The sequence below is a fragment of the Ascidiella aspersa genome, chromosome 5, assembly GCF_963924565.1.
Source record: "Ascidiella aspersa chromosome 5, kaAscAspe10.2, whole genome shotgun sequence".
NCBI lineage: Eukaryota > Metazoa > Chordata > Ascidiacea > Phlebobranchia > Ascidiidae > Ascidiella > Ascidiella aspersa.
Window position 1 is genome coordinate 16,784,839 of NC_139451.1, and position 20,045 is coordinate 16,804,883.

At 36.7% G+C, this 20,045-nt stretch overlaps 1 protein-coding gene across 1 annotated transcript in view; it reads left to right on the forward strand.

The window, feature by feature from the left end:
- LOC146145130 (splicing factor 3B subunit 1-like) overlaps positions 1-9,679 on the forward strand; it is a 31,785-nt gene extending 22,106 nt beyond the window's left edge. The window contains exons 14-22 of the mRNA XM_083390386.1: positions 756-914; positions 1,060-1,152; positions 1,411-1,581; positions 3,322-3,541; positions 4,618-4,805; positions 6,536-6,781; positions 7,517-7,753; positions 8,045-8,140; positions 8,877-9,679. Of these exons, the coding sequence (XP_083246512.1) occupies positions 756-914; positions 1,060-1,152; positions 1,411-1,581; positions 3,322-3,541; positions 4,618-4,805; positions 6,536-6,781; positions 7,517-7,753; positions 8,045-8,140; positions 8,877-9,011 (1,545 nt within the window). The 3' untranslated portion in view covers positions 9,012-9,679. The remainder of the gene's footprint in view (positions 1-755; positions 915-1,059; positions 1,153-1,410; positions 1,582-3,321; positions 3,542-4,617; positions 4,806-6,535; positions 6,782-7,516; positions 7,754-8,044; positions 8,141-8,876) is intronic.
- Positions 9,680-20,045: the final 10,366 nt, after the last annotated feature.

Consider the following 20,045-nt stretch of genomic DNA (forward strand, 5'->3'; position numbering starts at 1 on the left):
TCTAATTTACCATTTTATATCGCGGGAACTTTAAATATAGCTTTCCATCGTACCAAACAAAGATACCAAGTCGCAACGACGAAATTTAGCAAGACTATTGAATTTGTACCAACAGAAGGCTTTGTTGTACTCGGGTTTCTTAAGATTACTTATTTATTAGTTCACAATTACATTATATCTAAAATACGAGGGGTGCGAAGCGCCGCAGAAAACAAGTACATATGTTTATTGCGCGTGTAGCCGTGTATACGTTCTTGTTGATGATCATTGCTCAGTCATGGTTATGGGCAATAAATACTTTACTTAACATTAATATTTATTAGAGTCAAAATAATTGAAGGCAAGTAAGACCGTAGTTATAAAATTTTAACTATGAGGGTTGCGCCCAGTTTTTTTTTTTTTATAACTCTGATGGCCTGATGTAAATTTTTACTTGAAACAATAAGTATGTCAGTTGCCGCGTAGCCTTTTATAAATACCAGTTTACCTATGTGTATATTATGTGGCTTCACAGTTTTTATGGTGACAAATAAAGCTCTTGATAACTAACTAAACAGTACATTTATGTCTGTTACTGTTGTTTTTTATACAATATATTGGGTTGTTTTAAATAATTAAATTTGCGATTTAAATGAATTTTATTAATGCGATTTTGCATTTCGCTCCACAAAATAAATGAAAGACACACAGGGCCCACAATAGTTAACTGTTAGACAATCAATTTCCTAAACTTTTACTATCTCTTTTGTTTACAGGTGGTGAAGCAATGTTGCGCCACAGATGGTGTGGAATCTCCTTACATTAAAGCCGAGATCCTTCCTCCCTTCTTTAAACACTTCTGGAACCACCGGATGGCGCTAGACAGACGTAACTATCGCCAACTGGTCGACACTACCGTTGAGATTGCTAACAAGGTGAGCTATATAGTAAGACCCATTTTTACAGATCTGACCCGATACAAAGTAATGTTTTTTTTATATTGTTTTTAAAAAGTTATTCAATTTTAAAATCAAAAAAAAGACAAATATGGCCGACTCTCAGTACCATGTTGTACTTCAGGTTGGGGCCGCAGAGATTGTTCAGCGCGTTGTGGACGACCTCAAAGACGAAAACGAACAGTACAGAAAAATGGTCATGGAAACTATTGACAAGGTATGTGTTGATTTTCCTATTATGCATTTTGTATTTGCTCCATAGAAGCACTACTCTTAAACCAAACAACATCACAAGAAATAAACATGGAAGTAGGTGTTTCGTAACGTATTGCAATCTTATTAAAGCGTAGCAGTTTTTAAATTGGTTGATGGGAGTAAAAAGCTCTGTAACACACATTATTAACATTCGTATCAAAGATTTTTAAACCACAACAAGAAATGCCGCAAACAACCTGTCTTGGTTTGTTTGCTACAGATCCTAGCCAATCAGGGTGCAGCCGAGATCGACCACCGACTGGAAGAGCAGCTGATCGACGGCATTCTTTACGCATTTCAAGAACAAACCACAGAAGACGTGGTAATGCTGAACGGCTTCGGAACCGTTGTGAACACGCTGGATCGCAGGGTGAAGGCCTACTTGCCGCAGGTATGGAGACAAATACACCACTAGTGCATTGGAGTATTGTCCTAAAGTCTTATTAAAAAGTATATTAATCCAATAAAAATGTAGAACCAATTTTTTTTTGCAGTCATCGTCCTAAAAAGACAACTATATATTTCTAACTTAAATACCACAAAGAGCTTGAAAATAAAATAATATTCTTGATCGACGATCGTGAATACATAACCACTTTAAGATTGCAAAAAAACAGTCTAGCTGAAGGATGGTTTACACCAGAGGTTCCCAACGTGGGCGGTACCGCCCCCTTGTGGGCGTTAGAGAGTTACAAGGGGGCGCTCTGGGTCTTTTTCTAATTTTGGGGGCGCTGAACGCACATAAGGGGGCGTTACATGAAAGTCCTGATGGCAAAATTTTGTAAAAGGTTCTCATAAAAATAGTAACAAACAGCATTGTAGGTAACTTTTAACTTTATGGCAACTTCTGTACTGCGAACTTGTAGTAGTTTCCCGACCATTGTTACGTTATAATTGGCTTTCTTATGTTAAGTTGTTGCGTTTTACCGTTTTATACGCGGTAAAATGTTTGTATATTTAAAGCAGGGTTCGCCGCCGGATTCGGCCAGCCGCGCCCCTTTGACAACTAGACATGAGTTCATTTCAAATACTTTTTGACTATTTTACCTTTAGTACGGTCGAAAAATTTTCGCGCTTCGCGCGAATCATCTTTCTTCGTCCAGTTTGTTTACACATTTTAAAGCTGTTTCTGGACTAGATCAGCGCTTCTTTACCGTTGCGCAGTGGAAGGCTACCAAGTGCGTCACGGAAAACGGAACACGTATTAAATATATATTTTTTAACATTTTTTTTGGCAATGTAATAATAAAAACTAGCAGGAAATTTAAAAGAAATGCCGGTATACCCCCAAAAAATCGCGCTCGCTTCGCTCGCCAGGTGCGCCCGGGCTTAAAACAACGCGTTTTGTCAAAGTAGCTTTATTAAACTTTTCATTAGTAGGATGGATGAAAAAAGCGGCCAACGGAGACCCTTCTGAGTTTGGTTGGCGACTAGAAAGGGTTGCTTTCTTTGTGCAGAAAGTTCAAATTTTCCTGGTAATGACATTACCTGGTGAAATAATGTATCTATAAATTCCCATAGTAAATGTATGTTAGACAACCTAAAATATGACTGACAGCTTATCGAAACAAAAGTAAAGACAATATGGTGTTGGACAACGATTAATATAATACTTGATGAGGATCAAGATGAGGGGGCGATATGAAATAATATTGAGCCCAAGGGGGCACTAGTGTAAAAAAGGTTGTGAAACACTGGTTTACACCAAACGTGTTTTGCTTATGGCGTTAGCGTCTGGCACAAACCACTAGCGTCGTCCAGTTTACAAATCCACACGTAAATTTTCTCGCTTCTACACGAAAGCGTACAAGTTGAAATATTTTAACTTTCCGCAATCTAAAGCGTTGTTTACCCTCTGGACACCCACGTTTTCCGTTTTAGCCAGACGCGTCTGGTGTGAACCAACCTTAAAACTGTTTTAATCACTATGTGGTATGCTTACTTGTTTATACCAATCTTACCAAACAGAACCTTCAAAAATTACAGCATTTAGTAGTTAACAGTACAAGTTACTGCTCCATTCGGAGAACAAACATGTTGATATTTCCTTGACAGAGATGGCCATTGAAAAGAAAACTTAACAATAAAATCGTAGCATTCAAATTAAGGTAAACTGTGCGTTTTTTTTTAGATATGCGGTACTGTCCTCTGGCGCCTCAACAACAAGTCGGCCAAAGTGCGCCAACAAGCTGCAGATCTAATCTCGCGTATCTCGGTTGTGATGTTGGCCTGCCAGGAAGAGAAGCTAATGGGTCATCTGGGAGTCGTGCTTTACGAGTATCTGGGCGAGGAATATCCCGAAGTGCTGGGTTCGATCCTTGGCGCGCTCAAGTCAATAGTCAACGTCATAGGTGAGGGAGACATATGTTGTGTTATCATGTTTGATATTTTCCGATTTTTGTAGATTTAATAAAAGTCAGCTTTCTATCCACGGTATACACAATACATTACGTTTAGCCGAACAGGCAATTATTAAAAAACTTTTAAATTAACCTATTCTAGTTGAATTCACTTCGCCTTTCACTAGCTTATACCACCAATTTATATACATGTCGAATGCGAACCATATTGGTTTAATAGTAATCATTAATATCTACTGTCAAATTACTGTTTTTGTGGGCAAAAAAAGAAATATATTTATTAAAAAGCTTGAGAAGCGCACCTCCAAAAATCAACGAGTAAGGTCTTAACTTATGAAAAAAAAACGTGGTATAGTTTAAGTAAATGTAAGAACCGCGTTATTTAACAAACTGGTATGCAACTATGCTACGAAATTACAGAAGTTCCGCTAAGCGCGAAAAAAATGTTTATCTGGTTTAATTTGGCAAAGCATTTGCAAGAAGGAGACTGGACGCATTGGGTACATAAAAGAAGTAGCGTTATTTCCTCCACAACTAAATGACTGCACTGAAACCACGTAAATAGTTCGAATAAAGTGTAAAACTCTTTCGCTACGTTTATATTGTTTTTTTTTTATGTCGAGTAGGACATTGGTGTTACTCACGTTTACGTTTAAATGGTCTTTTGCAAAGACGTTATAGATTTACGCAAACGGCAAAAATTTCGTTTTTTGTCTTGTGTCGTAAATCTTTTCGCCCGCAAAAAAAAACACTTTTCTATTAATTATTATAATTAATCATTAAGGCGATTATTTCCTAACTTGGCAAAACGTGCGTTGTTGAAACCAATGTATTATAGTAAGCAAAATTTTGAAAATATTTTTGGGTTAAAATTTCTCATCTTTAAAAAATAATTATCCTAATAATCATGTTTACCGTTCTCGCGCGCTCGTGCTTTTTATTAACTGTTGTGTTTGGTCTGGTTTCTTAAAATTACAATACTGATCTTTTTTCAAAGGTTTAATATACTGTTTAACCCATAATTTTAGTTTTATTATTATCTTTTTGTTATTGTTTTTTTTTGCCAGGGATGCACAAAATGACTCCCCCGATCAAGGACCTTCTGCCTCGCCTGACCCCGATCCTAAAAAATAGGCACGAGAAGGTCCAGGAAAATTGTATCGATCTGGTTGGGAGGATTGCCGATCGGGGAGCGGAGTACGTTAGCGCCAGGGAGTGGATGCGAATCTGCTTCGAGCTACTCGAGTTACTTAAGGTAGAATTGGCTTTTGTTCACTGGAAGCTTAAATAGCCAGCCCGATAACCGGGTTATACTGGTGCTCTTTTTTAAATTTGGGTTTTATGTTTTTTCACAACCTCGCAACATTAGGCGAAATAATAGACGTAATTATTACTAACTACACCGGAAGCCTTCAATATACTAACCGAATCAGTCAATAAACTAAGGATTTTGATGCAAGCAAGGCAATGCAATCTCAACTTTTAGTAAGATTCGAACTCACGACTCGGACATACCGGGACTATCGCTCTTACCAAAGTTACGCATGCTCAGAGGGAAGCAAGTCAATAAACTACTTGCATTCTGTTTATTGAAGGAAAATAGTGTTATAGCTAGGGAAGTTCAAAGTAGAATATCGGATCCTTGGATTGGAATCCAATTCTGCCGTTTATTTCGGGTAATTGGAACCGATATAATTTAATGTTTTACCGCGGATTGTTGCGCCTAATTGCACAAACGCGTGTGGTAAGTTGGCCTGTCGCTGCGGCGACCAATTAACAGTGCTTGCTTTAAATGTCACCTGGTAGTGCAGTGTCAGCGTTTTTTCAGGCGACCAATTACCGCGTCTCGTTCGTCTAATAATTAAGTGTCAATCAAGCGTTATTGGGCGAGCGGCTAACGTGTAATGTCTGGTGTGGAGTTCGCAATTTCCCTAAATTTTCCCTGCGTGAAGTTGCAAAAGTAACATTACGTTGTAAAACGTGCTGGCCGTCCACAAAATGCGCTATAGGGTTACTTAAGGTCAACTTCAGGCCAATATTCAACGAGGTTATGCAGTTATGCGCAGTGTAATTGTCAAGAATTCGTTAAGTCAATAGTAACTTTGTATTCTTGGCAGTACATTATTTGACTGCATAACAGATCACGTTAGTAAAAAAAATACGCCCTAAGACCCAACAATGCTTGAAAAACAGGACCGAATTGCTTAAGACTTCTGTGAGTGTTCCATTCTACTCACTATTGGCAAAAATATAAGTTTTGGCAACAACCTGGACAGTTGACATATTACAGTTTACAGAACTGCTTCAAATGACAGTTGTTAAGAATGTTAAACATATGAGATTTTTTTATTATAATGTACACATGTTAGAAAATTGTTTGGGCAATTTATTGCTGTGATTCTGGACCCTGTAGGGTAGATTAAGATTAATCCCTTTCCCAAACAAAATCGAGGTTGAATAATCTAATAAAAATATACTAGGATTCGCTATTCTGGATTCGTTATTCGATATTCGAAACCTATTATTCTAGAATACCTTGGGATTCTACTTTGAACATCGCTAATTGATTGACTAATTCAGTTAGTGTATCCCGGTGTGCTATGATACGTAAGCCTGTGTCGTTGATTCCGAAGGCTAGATCACAGTTTTTGTACATGTTGTGTATTTATGTTTATTTTCTAGACAGTGAGAAAACGTATTTACCATTGACAAACTTGCTAAATGATCCTACGGACAAAAATCGTGGTGTGCGACAAGAGTAACTTGAGTACAGGCTATTGAATGGAAAAACATCCGTAAACCAACGAGGTTAACATAATGAGTCGAATATCAATCGCCACGTGTTTTCCCTATTCGAATAAAGTTTTTTACAAAAAGTACGCGATCAATTGTTAGCTCTAATCATTGTTCGAGTTGGTGTAAGAAATGCATATATATAAAATCCTATTGGGCTAACATATGATACTAATCTTTAACTGATGACAGGCTCACAAGAAGTCGATCCGTCGGGCCACTGTTAACACCTTCGGCTACATCGCAAAAGCAATTGGTCCCCACGACGTGCTCGCCACCCTGCTCAACAACCTTAAGGTGCAGGAGCGCCAGAATCGCGTCTGTACCACAGTCGCTATCGCCATCGTTGCTGAGACCTGCTCACCGTTTACCGTGCTGCCCGCTCTCATGAACGAGTATCGAGTTCCCGAGTTAAACGTGCAAAATGGCGTGCTCAAGGCAAGTCACGTTTTGTATTTGTTTGAACAAGGCCCCCCCCAAAAAAAAAAATATATATATATATATATTTTATCTGTAGATGTTTCTGGGCAAGTTAGAATCAGTGTGAAATATATGAGACCATAAGAGATTCCAGTATTATCTCGGAAAAAATCAAATTTATTTGGATATACAATGTCATAAACGGTTGTTACATCGTTATCAAAAAATATTATCAAAACGTTTGTTTCTCCTACCTTGTGTTTAACAATAAGTTTAGCTGAATCGTACCGTTAATTTTAATATAATGAAATAGTATCATAACATAAAAATTGCTCTCATGTTAATAATGATGCCATAACCGATGTTTTGATTTTAGCCATGTAAAATTGTAAAATATTGGTCTAGTTAGATAAGTTTAATTAGTAAGGCAATAATAAGTTTTGGGGCATAATGGTTGGAGGTTTCCCGTATAGAGCTTTGATATTCCTACTACGTCCAACAATAAGTCTTACACTCTTACTCTATATTACAACAATTTGTTTTTTCTCGGCGTTATCATATGTATGTTATGAATTCCATTAGTGAACAAAGCATTGTTGCCTGAATTAAACGTTGTATGATTAAAAGTACAAATTTTCGGCATGATGAACCTAAATTGTTTCAATAAATTTTCATGACCACGTAATGACAAATGTTTGTTTTGTGAATTGTTTGGAATCCGGAGTTAGACCTTGGTTTTCTTTGTTGGCGCAGGCGATGTCCTTTCTATTTGAGTACATCGGCGAGATGGGCAAGGATTACATCTATGCCGTCGTACCGCTCTTTGAGGACGCCTTGATGGAACGCGACCTTGTCCATCGCCAGATCGCCTCTGCCGCCATTGGTCACATGGCCCTGGGCGTGTTTGGTTTCGGCTGCGAGGATGCTTTAAATCATCTTCTCAACTACGTCTGGCCCAACGTGTTTGAGACGTCGCCCCATGTCATCCAGGTAATTTCTTGGATTTTTGTCGCCTGATTAACCATCATATTCTTATAATTTTGACGGCGCTTGTATTGTTGTTCTTTATTATTTCGTTGTTTTCGCATTTCCAATGTAACATATTCATCGCGCATAGGTTTTGGCGTACTTGCTTTCGTTTTGTACACCAGTTTATTTTTTAATTTATGTCATGCCGCTCGTAACCCCGTAAATTTAGTTTTGTATTTCTCCATATCGGTAAAGATTTATTAAAAAATGAAGAACATTTGTCAGATTTTAATTCTTTTTTCTGTTTTATAGGCCGTGATGTCCGCGATTGATGGCTTTCGAGTCTCTCTCGGACCCACGAGATTGCTTCAGTACTGCCTACAAGGTCTCTTCCATCCCGCCAGAAAAGTGAGTACCACTTGCTTTTGCATTATGCTTTAGTTTTTCGTCTTTTAAGTAACCAAAAATTGTTTGAAATAGGCCTAGACTTCATTTAAACATTGAAAATAGAACAACATTAGGATGTAACAAAACGCTCTATATTATAAGAAGTACACATTAATACAGGTTCTTAGACGCAAAGAGATCGTGTATATTAAATGTTTTTTAATAATATTACTTATTCTATTATTTTAAAAGTTTGTTTCATCGTGCGTTAGTATTTTGTAGTACAATCTAATTTTAGCCAGAAAAAAATAACTTGAAAACATCGTGCAAATGAACTTACTTTTATTTATAAATAAAACAATGATTTAAAGTCTAAACCCAAGTAGCTTTTAGATACATCGTGAGCAGACCCGAATTTGTCCTTAAAAGACAACAACAGCTTTAAAACAAATAAACAAACCGAGATTTAACTTATAAATAATTAAATATACTTAAATGCAATAATCCAAAGGCCAAACTTTGCTTTATCGTTTTTACGTTTAGTTACTTTTGAACTACTATTTTTTTTTATATATTTGATCGCACATAAAGGCTGAATTTTCTCCATGAATTTCAACTGGTATTGGACGACGAGTATCGATAACTTCGGGTATAGGTTCCTGGCCGATATTATCCGACTTTCAAACACACACGACCTTCTAAAGTGAATGTGAAACCACAACGCAAAGTGACTGTGATACTTTATTCTTTCTAATAGGTACGGGACGTGTACTGGAAGATCTATAACGGCGTTTACATTGGCGCTCAAGACAGTCTCATTCCCTCCTACCCTCGTATTTACAACGACGACAAGAATCAGTACGTGCGCTACGAACTCGACTATATACTGTAAAATATTGTTCGATTTTCGGAGAAAATGGAAGAACGAAGTCACCATTCATAAAAAAGAAAAATAGTTCTTTTGTGTTAAGTCAAAAATGAAATTATTCTGGATTATATTATTCATTTGTACTAAATAAAATTCATTTTATATCAAATCAAGTTTGACACGAAGGCTTGTATTTGAAAGAAAAAGTCCCCAGTTATGAAAGCAACACTGACAACTAATATTTTCTACATACCCTTACTGTAAATAATCTTTTTTGTCTACGCTTTGTTTATGAAGGTGGGAAATCAAAACAAATCTAATGAATTTATTTGCATAATCATTGCCTAAACGTTCAGTTTGAATAAAATTATTTCAGAACTGGTCGACCATTGTGCTACCCAACCAAATGTTCGGCCAATTAATATGTATTTATGTACAATATAAAGTGGTTTCATTTTTTTGGGGGGGTATTTTGTTAGAAAAAAAAGTTGCTTGTTATAATAGTCTCACAAATAAATTAACTGTCGAAATTTTTTTGGCGTGACATTAAATTTAACAGGTTGCCTTTTTTACTATTTTTCGGTCTTAGTAGAAAACTAGTTGTTTTCTAATTCGCAAATTTCCAAATTATTAAAGACCGTCGTAATTTTGCCGCTTTTTATTTTGAAGTTTGATGGTCAATAAAAAAAATGTACATACTCTTGAGTGTTTTGCGTTAAATTATTGAGCAAAGATAAGTGCCAACAGGTGGTACACTTGCAGCCATTCGCTGAATCGGCTTTGAATAGTCAGGTTTATCAACAAAAGTGCAGTCTCAACAAACAAACAGGCGAATTTTACGCTGCTGTACGGTTTGCTACGCAACTTTAAAACAGCTACACCACCAACATAAAGCCGCATTATTTGTGTTGGCTTGTATATCCCGTTGCTGTATAATTCAGTTTTACCAACACTTTACTACACCAATGGAACTTAGCTTATGTGACACTACTTTACTGACACAGTATGCGCAGCAATGACACATTTTTATAATGTCAGGTTTCCGACTACGGCGCATTTCAAATTCAGTAGTTTAATATATAGTAGCATAGAGTGGATTAATATGTCTGGAGATTTTTTGCCACGCCATAGTACGCGTAGTCTGTGCCGGGCAAAAACACCCAATTTTGGCCAATTTCTGTTACGACTACAATTGAGACCAATGTGCGAATCTCTTATATGAATCTAATGCGCCACGTTTAAAAATTAAAAAGGTTTGCCAATTTAAACCAAATAAAAGAAAACGCTTTGCGCGATTATACTGGGGTTTAGTTGCATATTTGCGCACCATATCGCTCGAGAACCTTGTACGAACGTTCCAATGACAATATCAACTTCAGTGTGTGGCTCCCGAAGTTTTTGTTTTGCTTGTTGCGACCCGTGTACCATTATTAGTTGTGCAGGCCAAAGGAACATTTTAAAATTTGGAATGGATTCGGCACTCACATTTACAGCGTTAAAATACGAAAGCGCGGACAACAGTGTGAATGCTGTATGGCAATTTTTGGGGGGTACAAAGAATGCTTTGACCTGACAAAGGGGTACGAGCAGCAAAAAAGGTTGGGAACCCCTGCTTTAGACTAAATCGATTTTATCAAATCGAGAAATCGAGCGATTTTTCAGCTCGAAAGTCGCATTGAAATAAAGTAGTGTACCGGTAATAATAAGTTAAGTCAAAAGTGTTGAGATTTTTTTACCGGGTGTAGAATTTTTGTCTTTCAAAAGCGCTGTGCATACAAGGCCTATTTATAGTGTTGTTGAATTAGATCAGTGGTTCCCAAGGGCGGATCTAAAAAATTGGTTTCGGGGAAAGCATGACATTTTTTTCAGAGATGACTTCGTAAATTTACGTAATAATGTCACGTAACATAGTTACTTTACAGCAGGGGTCCCCAACCGTTTTGCGACCTCGTACCACTTGGACGCTCTGTACTGCCACGCGTACCACTTCTCGCAGAACAACTAATTTGATCGAATCGTATTTCATTCAGAAGAAGAATAATTGCCCTATTTTTAGCTTACAACTAGCATTATTCTAATGCTAAATGTAGCTAAATCTATAAAACAGTAGATAATATTTATCAAGAGCAATAAAAATATATCTATTTCTATATTTGACATAATTAACACCCACTGTCCCACAGTGTTGTACGGGGTTTAGAACAACTGTGCACAATTCACACGACCTGTATTTTGAAGATCGTATTGTTACGAAACAACAGAATAGTTGCGTAACAATTATAATAGGCTGCTTCGGTATTATTTGTTTATTTTTACAGGCACGCTCAGGGTTGCCAGTTAGAAAAAATAAAAAAGCCAAAATTACTCTAAAAAAGGCCAAAAACAGCCAAATCTACTACAAACTCTGACAAGCCTATGTTTTTCTTATAAATAAAAAATGCAATGAATGGTCATGCTGTTACCTTGAATTTCTCAATTTAAAACAGGTTCCTCTGGTAATATATATTATTTTCTACCAACGTTTCGGCTTACAATCCAGCAAGCCTTCGTCAGGGACTGACACACAAAGCCAACAAGACACAAAGTAAAATCACAATAATTTATCTCCTTTTTTCTTATTGTGATTTTACTTTGTGTCTTGTTGGCTTTGTGTGTCAGTCCCTGACGAAGGCTTGCCGGATAGTAAGCCGAAACGCTGGGAGAAAATAATACATATTACCAGAGGAACCTGTTTTAAATATACTATGCCTGGTAGCAACAGCATATTTATTGAATTTCTCTTTTTGTGGCAAATTATCTTAATTTTTTTCTTTTTTTGTAAATTTCTCTTGACAATTTTTTTTCTCTTTTTGTAAATTTTTCTTGGCCATTTTTCTCTTTTTGTAATTTTTTCGGAAATGTTTTCTCTTTTTGCGTTAGTTTGATATCTTCTTAACATAACACTCATGGCATTTAAAAAAAAAAAAGAAAAAAAAAAGCCTAAAAAAGCCAAATTTCATTTGGATTTTTTTTTGAAAAAATAAAATCCCTAAGAGGTTCTAAAAAGCCAAAATTTTCAAATTTGGCTTTAAAAATCCTAACTGGCAACCCTGGGCACGCTTTCATTTTAAACACGATAAGTATTTTTCTTACGTTATACGCCTTTTGGTACCGGCATTAAGTGTTAGCTTGGATATCACTAGGGCCCGCAAAAGTCAATAAAGTTAAAATTTTTTAAGGAACTCGTCTGTCCACGAAACAAAGAATAAAGTTGTTTTCAGCACCTAGGGGACTGTTTCTAAGAAGTTTATAGGTTAAAATAAAGTTAAAATTTGCAATAAAGTTAAAATTTTGTAATAAAGTTAAAATGTGTGACAAAGTTTTTGTGTTTCTTGGGAGTAATTTTTTCTAAAAATCGTCGTGGAAGCATTGTAAATCGGGAACTGCGACACAATTAAACCATATTAACCAATAAAAGCAGGAATATGGCACAATGCCCACTAGGATCAGCAGTAATTTTATCGCAAATTGTCCATTGTTTATTCATTGTTACGTATTTAAATAATTCTTATAAAACAATTCCTCTTCATAAACGTGGTCTTTTCGAAGATTAACAGTTTGGATTTTAGAAATAGCCTACTAACATTGTGTAATACAAAAATGCCTAAGCAAGCTAAATCGTCTTCAGCAAAAGTTAGACAGATCTGTAGAGATTTTCCTGATGAATTTAATGCACTCCCGGAGGTGATTTAAGGTGCAATTTTTGCGAGGTCTTAGTGAAGTTCGATAAAAATCATTTTGTTGAAAGCCACAGGAATAGTAAACGCCATCAAGCTGGATTGGAGCAAAAACAAGCATCGCAATCAAGGCAAACTTTTATTGAACAAGCCCCAACGAAAAAATTTACTGACATGGTAGTTTCTGCATTTTTATCCGCTGACATTCCTCTACATAAGCTTAATCATCCAGCTTTAAAATCCTTGTTTACCACTGCAGGAAAGAATTTGCCTTCTGAGACTGCTGCTCGAGCTAGCGTTGTCACGCTAGCAAGGCAAAAAGAAAATGAAATCCGTGATTTAGTATGTGATAAAAAAATGTTCATGGTCGTAGATGAGGCGGATGTGGCTGGGCAAAAGTACATCAACGTGCTTGTAGGAAGTCTAAAAACTCCTACTCAAACCTTCCTGTTTGATTGTCTTGCTCGTGATGGTAGCATTAACAGCAGAAGCATTATTCACACTGTGGACGATGTCTTACGACAACTCGGTAGTAAGCGTGAACATTTTGCTTTGCTTTTGACGGATGCTGCGAGATACATGATTCTTACCGGCAGGACACTCAAAGAATTTTATCCCTATCTACTTCACGTCACTTGCTTAGCACACTTACTGCACAACTGCGCAATGCGAGTGCGTGCGTACTTCAAAAACATAGACGCAGTCGAAGCAACAGTAAAGGCGGCAACAGTTAAAAACAAAGACCGGTCCAAAGATTTTCGTGATGCCGGCTTACCGCCGCCTCCGTTACCTGTGGTTATGAGATGGGCAACCTGGCTTAGAGCTGCTTTTTACTACAGTGAGCACCTTCCTGCTGTTCGTGCCATTGTAAACAACTGGGCAAGCGGTGGAATTTTGGTCACCAGGGCAATGGAAGCTATAAACGAAAATCAGCTGGCATCAGACCTTGTCCTTCTTTCAAACTATCAGTCGCTTACAAACAACGTCGAACTCTTGGAAGCTAGTGACTGCAGCATGGAAGAAGCATTCAAGGTATTAAAAAACATGCAGTTTCACGAGGATCCCTGTTCAATTCGAGATTACATCGAGCAACGGTTAGCCAATTCAGATGTGGAAACAATAATGTGCTGTTCAAACTCGAGCATTCCACCAGCCACTTATGCGTTACTGCAAAAAGCTCAGCCAACATCAGCTACAGTTGAACGCTCATTTTCTATGCTGAAAAAGCTATTGAGAAAAGACAGAAATTTCAAGCCTGAAAATGTTAAAAATTACATGATGCTGTATTACAATAAATAAGTTGAAACACTTTTCTGTAGTGATTTCTTTATAGCCGCTTGAAGGGGGTTACACTACTTCATCCCTGTTTAATTTGCTGTTTATTAGAATTTACCATGTGGAGAAAATCGAAGCAAAGTGCCCTTTCAACAAGGACAAAATAACACAAGCTACCTAAATCTATCGCCCAAAAAACACGACGCACTTTTTATAATCCATAAAATCCCTTGACTTTTCGACATAATATTACGCTTGGGTCTGAAATCGACGTAATATTATGTTTGGGTAACTGGTATCAATTCAAGGAAGAACTGTGGCCTCTACAAACAAGCAATTTCGTTAGGTTAAAATAAAGTTAAAATTTGATAATAAGAAAGTTAAAAATTTTTTTTTTTAGGTTAAAATAAAAATGGCCCTAGATATCACGCAAGTCGACACATGGTACCACACAGGTCGTAGGCTATCCTAAACATACTTTGATTAGCCACCAGGAAACGTACACGGATATCGTACAACAAATCCCGAGAACAATTTGATTGTGATTTAAGCAAAAGCCTAAATAATGGATTTTTACGTGTTTTTTAACACATTTTTTTATTTTAAACATGTTAGGGGTTTGCCTGACACTGACGCATCTTTTGCGTGACCGTAAAAAAAATACAGTGTGATATATAAGACGTAGCCTAATCCAGTGGTTCTCAACCTTTTTTATCTTACGGACCGGTAAAATTTTAAAACAAATTAACTTAAAAGCAAAGAAAGGAAACTTAAATTCAATGAGCAATTTGCTGTTGTCTCTTTGATATCATACGTGTTATACGTGGTTCTATTAAAGTTATTTACATTCAACTGGTCCTAAAATTTAAGACTTAAACGATCTGTAGCCTACTTTTAAACAATTCGGCACAACAGTTGCATTGTGTCGTACGATAAAGTCCAAAGTAGACCATTAACTCTATGTTACGTCACAATGTTGCAAATTACGAAGCTGGCGAAGTTCTAAATTTGATGGACAAGCCTTCAGCATCTTGCATTTTGTAGTTAAGATTTAAGATTGTAATATATTTGGCGGCCGGCAGGAAAGTTGACGCGGACCGGCGGTTGAGAACCACTGGCCTAATCGGTAAATTTGCGGATTAGTTTGTTAGTGGCGGCTTTTACAGAGGAATTCATATTTTCTTCACTCTTAAATGTTGTGTATTGGCTTATAATACGTGGCTTTGGCAAACTTATTCTAGTATTATGTTAAAATTCCATTTACCGAATGTGTATCGCCATGTCGTGCAACTTTAAGGGCGTAATACAGTATGGAGACCGTATGCGTTAGCGCTATACTGATATAATTTGCTACTCGTTTTTTTAAAAAAATAGAACCATTTTATATATTGGGGGTAAATCTGATATTCATCTTTGTTAAAAGGGTAAAATGTAAGGTAGAAACCCTGTTCTAGTATCTATACATAAACGCCTAAACTTGTTATCTACTGTTTTTAATAATTCTTTTCAGTTTTTTCTGTTTCTTTTATGCCTGTTGCGCCTAGATAGAATGACAATTTAGGAAATATTATTCTATTCAATAATATCGAGTAATATGCGAGTATCCATTATGTGTTAACGCTTTAAGTCCTTTTTTTAAATGAAGCTAATTTAAAAAATACAACTAAATGTTATTGTTTTTCAAAATGGCGTCTTCGGATTTAACTTAAGTTTTATATTTATGCACGAATTTTTTATAACAACAGTTTTATCAACTTTTTTTGAGTTTGAAATAGGTCTAACTGATCTTCGCAGATTTTCGGTACACGTCGTCCTGCAGTTTACCGATTAAAGTTTGAACTCTCCAAAGCGAGACCTCGACCTTCTCTAGTGAGCAATACGTCACGAGCTTTTGTGACGTAACAAGACAGCTTAATGCCGGAATCATGTCGTGGCGCCTCTGGTGCAATCGATTTTGTCAAAAAGCGGATAGGGGAAGCATTTCGTTAGCACCACGTCTCGCATCTGTTGCAGCTTTTACGATTTCGAAAGCACCGCCGACGTGTTGCGATTTATTTCTCGCAACCTTAAGCACCCAGCAAATGGTTTTTGTTGGATTATTATTTATGGACTGTTTAAAGAATAAACGCCCAATCGATGTTTAAATGCGCCATTTTAAAAGAATTGGTAAACCAAAACACGCTTCAATAAATGATTACGCATTAACCAAATGATACAATAAGAAGTATGTTTTGTACAAATTGCCATCACCGTAAAATGTAGCACACAACAAAACAAACTGTTAAATTTTTCCTTTTCTGTTACTGCTTTAATTTTTAATGCGTTTGGGGCATTGGTTCTAAACAGGGGAATTTGTAGGTGGGGAAATCATAGGGAAATTTGGTATTTGACCAAAAACACACGTATTCGCTCTATAAATATTATTGTATTGTGGGTCTTCTGCGTGTTCCCATGAAAAGGTTGAGAACCACCGGCTAAGATGATCGCTTTATACGAGTGTTTCAAAATTCTAGTACAATCATTCCTTATAAAAGTCATTTGTCAAAAATTTGCTTCGGATTTGGTAAGTATGAAGGCATTTGAATAGAACGTGTTTTATTACTAGGCGTCGACATGACACTGTACAGCGGTCCGCAGGGGATAGAAATCCAATTATACGACGACCCCACTGCTGTATTTTAAAGTTAATTTAGTGCCAGTAGTTCGGCTGTTTAGTTAGACGTCCTTCGGAAGTTTTTTTTTAACTGTGGTAAAAATGAAACGAGAAGTCGATCGAAATAAAAATCTCCGAGTTTGACTAACGGGAAACAAAATGGAGCCTCAATACTACTGATTGACGTTTGTCGACGATTGCAACAAACATTTTTCTGAACTTTAGAGCCACTTAGCGTTCACGAGGTTTGGGAGCGGAAATTATGAACTTACACAAAAATGATTTCACGGACTTTTAAAAAGGAGGCATTTTGGGATATTTGTATAATTTTCCCTATTTCTTTGCTCGAAAATATGACTAAACCAACAACTGCGGTCCTGACTGAAAAACAGGTGCACGAAACTTATTGGCTTACCACAAAAGTTAAAAAAAAACTTTAAGCCACAATTCCTCGCGAGACTGAAATAGACCTGGTTTTAACAACCAAAGCTGAGGCTTTTAATCTATTTGACTATAGTGTAGGTTGTTGGGTGCACCATGACAACCTTTAAATTTCAGTTTATTATTAACTTTTTCTGCAAATTGAAGAGAACTAAATAAGAAAAACAGTTTCTCGTATTGATTTGGTTGCTATTGCTTTCCATGACATTGCATGCTTCATTACGCTTGGCCCAGTGACAGGTAAAGATATAAAAGTTAAAATCGGTTTATAACTAAACTTGGTATAAAGTTATTTTTAGTTGGCTATTAAAAACCTTCTCCGTGCCCTAAAATAAATAAAAAATAAAAAAGGATAAGGAATTTAACTTAGGGGCCATCTCACAGAATTATTTTTTCTGGTGCGCGGCATGTTGTCTTAACGAAGATAAAATACGTATAAAACATCACACGAAAACCCATACCAAATTTGTCGTCAGTTGAAAACTTTGATAAAAATTAATTAAATTTGATCAAATTTAAACTGAATTGCAACTTAATGAATCTCAGCAGTTTTGTTTTGTGCAATAAATATTTTTAATTTTTCTTTGTTTAACGATATATTTTTTTGGTTGCCTAAAACACCTTACTGGTCAGCAGAGGCGGATCCAGATTTTAGTTCAAGAAACCCATAAATTGTGGCGGCACCTACTCAATCCCAACGGCAGCGTGGCGATAACACGAACATCGGGAAACGATGTACCAAGTCCACAGGGGCTCAAAATTTAATTATGTATCAACTAGTTGGGAGCAGGGAGGAGCCGACACCAGATGCCCTGCAGGTACGTCGCCAATCGACTCGCAAATCCTGTTTTAATTTGGCGCGGATTATACGCTGCATATGAACCTTGTTGATTCCTAACTTTTTGTATGGCCGATTTTTTCCTGTTTCATCTGGTGTTGGCTTTACTCGCGCATCGTTGTTGTTATTAATTTCATCAATATTTAATAGACCAGAGTAGGTCCGATAGTTTTTGTTTTGTGGCACTTGGAGGTTGCTGTGAATACTTTGAAAAGACGAATTGTCGTAAAGTTATTTTTATTTAGATGCAATAAAATAAGTCCAAACTAAGTGATAATGATGATACCGGCATCACCAGGATGGATTCTTTGTTATTATGTCGAAAGCATTCACATAATATTATTTCAATTGTCTCTTATAGATCTTGTGCACGAGCAATGTTTTGGAAAACTCGAAACCCCCAAACGATTTTTCCACAAACCAAACGAGTTTTTCTCTGTAACATCACGATACAATTTTCCTAATTAAATTAATCGCGGTGGCAATTAGGAAAATGAGCGGCGCAAGTGTCTGGGCTGCTTGCACACCTCGTAGCGTTTTGAACTAAATGCGTTGACCCTGCAGCAGTTCGATAAGACCAATTAGACTGACAGAAATGCTGCTGCCCAATTCAATTACGCGCCGCACTTCACGCAGATCGAAGTTTCCGTCCAAATATCGGGGATTCACCGTTGGCCGTCAATCAGCGCTTCACCCATACGGCTTGCCTGGATTGTCATTTTTATTGGTGCTCGATCGAAAGTTTTGCTGCCCTTGTCTCCTCGTAGGCAGCTTGCTTTTAATTATTGGAAAATAGATTTAGCGCCTGTCCAATTAGGATATTTTGCATTTGGGGCCGTTTGGCTTGTAGCACTACACTTGCGCGTGATGTTTTAACTAAATTGAGCATCGAGAATGAAATAGTCTTTATGTAAATGACTCCCACTTCATGATGACAGCGTTTCTTAAGACAGATTAATTTAGACTGTATTTACAAACTTTAGTTTTTGGCTTACCCGACACCTAAATAACGATCAAATAAATTAAATTTATTGTGCATCTTTTTAGCTTACACTGGAATTCCTGTGTTTCCCGATTACTTTCTTACTGACAAATTTGCAATTGTTTACGGTGTATTGAATTTGTCACGTCTCCTATAGTTAAGAGTTTTTTTAAATGAAATACAGTATACGCAGGCGATCAATTTTTTTGTTTGATGTTTTTTTACACGTGAAGCGACAGAATAAGTTACGTCAAAACGCACAAAAGTTACGTCAAAACGTGACCTCACAAGTAACGTAAAATAGTGACGTCATAAAGTTAGATCTTAACATGACGTCATAAAGAAGTAACCTTAAGGAAACCACACAATTAGTTTAGTTAGTTAAATTTAAGGTTGTGGTGGTGTTGCTTTTAATACAGAAGCTATACATTATATAGATCTTATTGATTCGCGCAAAGCACCTTTTAACGTTTAAGGGCCAAAACTTATAGTTTCGAGGGTGCAATAGAACGCAGGACGCCTTTGGGGTAAAATCATTTTAAAAAATAGGCATACTAGAAACACAGTTGAGATTCGCGGGGAAAGCAAAAAGTTTGGATTTACGTAGTAAAAATTGGCAAAAAATTTCAATTTGGGGGAACAATAAAACAGCTTCATAATCAACAAGTTCTTTTTATACTATTTTTACCATTCAACCAATTTAATCCAACACGCTGCCGTCAAAATACAGTACAACATTATTTATTGGTTGTGCACTATTATGCACCCGTCCTAAATCTTAATTGTTGATTTGTGATACCAGCGTCACAAAGATAAAAATATTTATTTACCTTGTTTTTAATTTACAAAATACCTAAAAAAATGTTAACAATGCCACTATTTTTTGCTGAATGACATGTTCGGTATGACATAACAACCCTGGCCTGTCGGTTTAATAACATATAAAGTTAGTGACACTTACCAGTAGGCTGCTGTATTATAAATATCACCCATTGTAACCGACGATAAGTAATGGAACAGGTAACATACAATAAAAAGCACATTAGCAATAAAACATAGCAACGAATTAACAATGAGGACGTATTTTTAAAAGGTTAGTTGATCTTTGGTGCTGTTTGCATATTGAATATTATTTTGTTACCATTGAGCAATC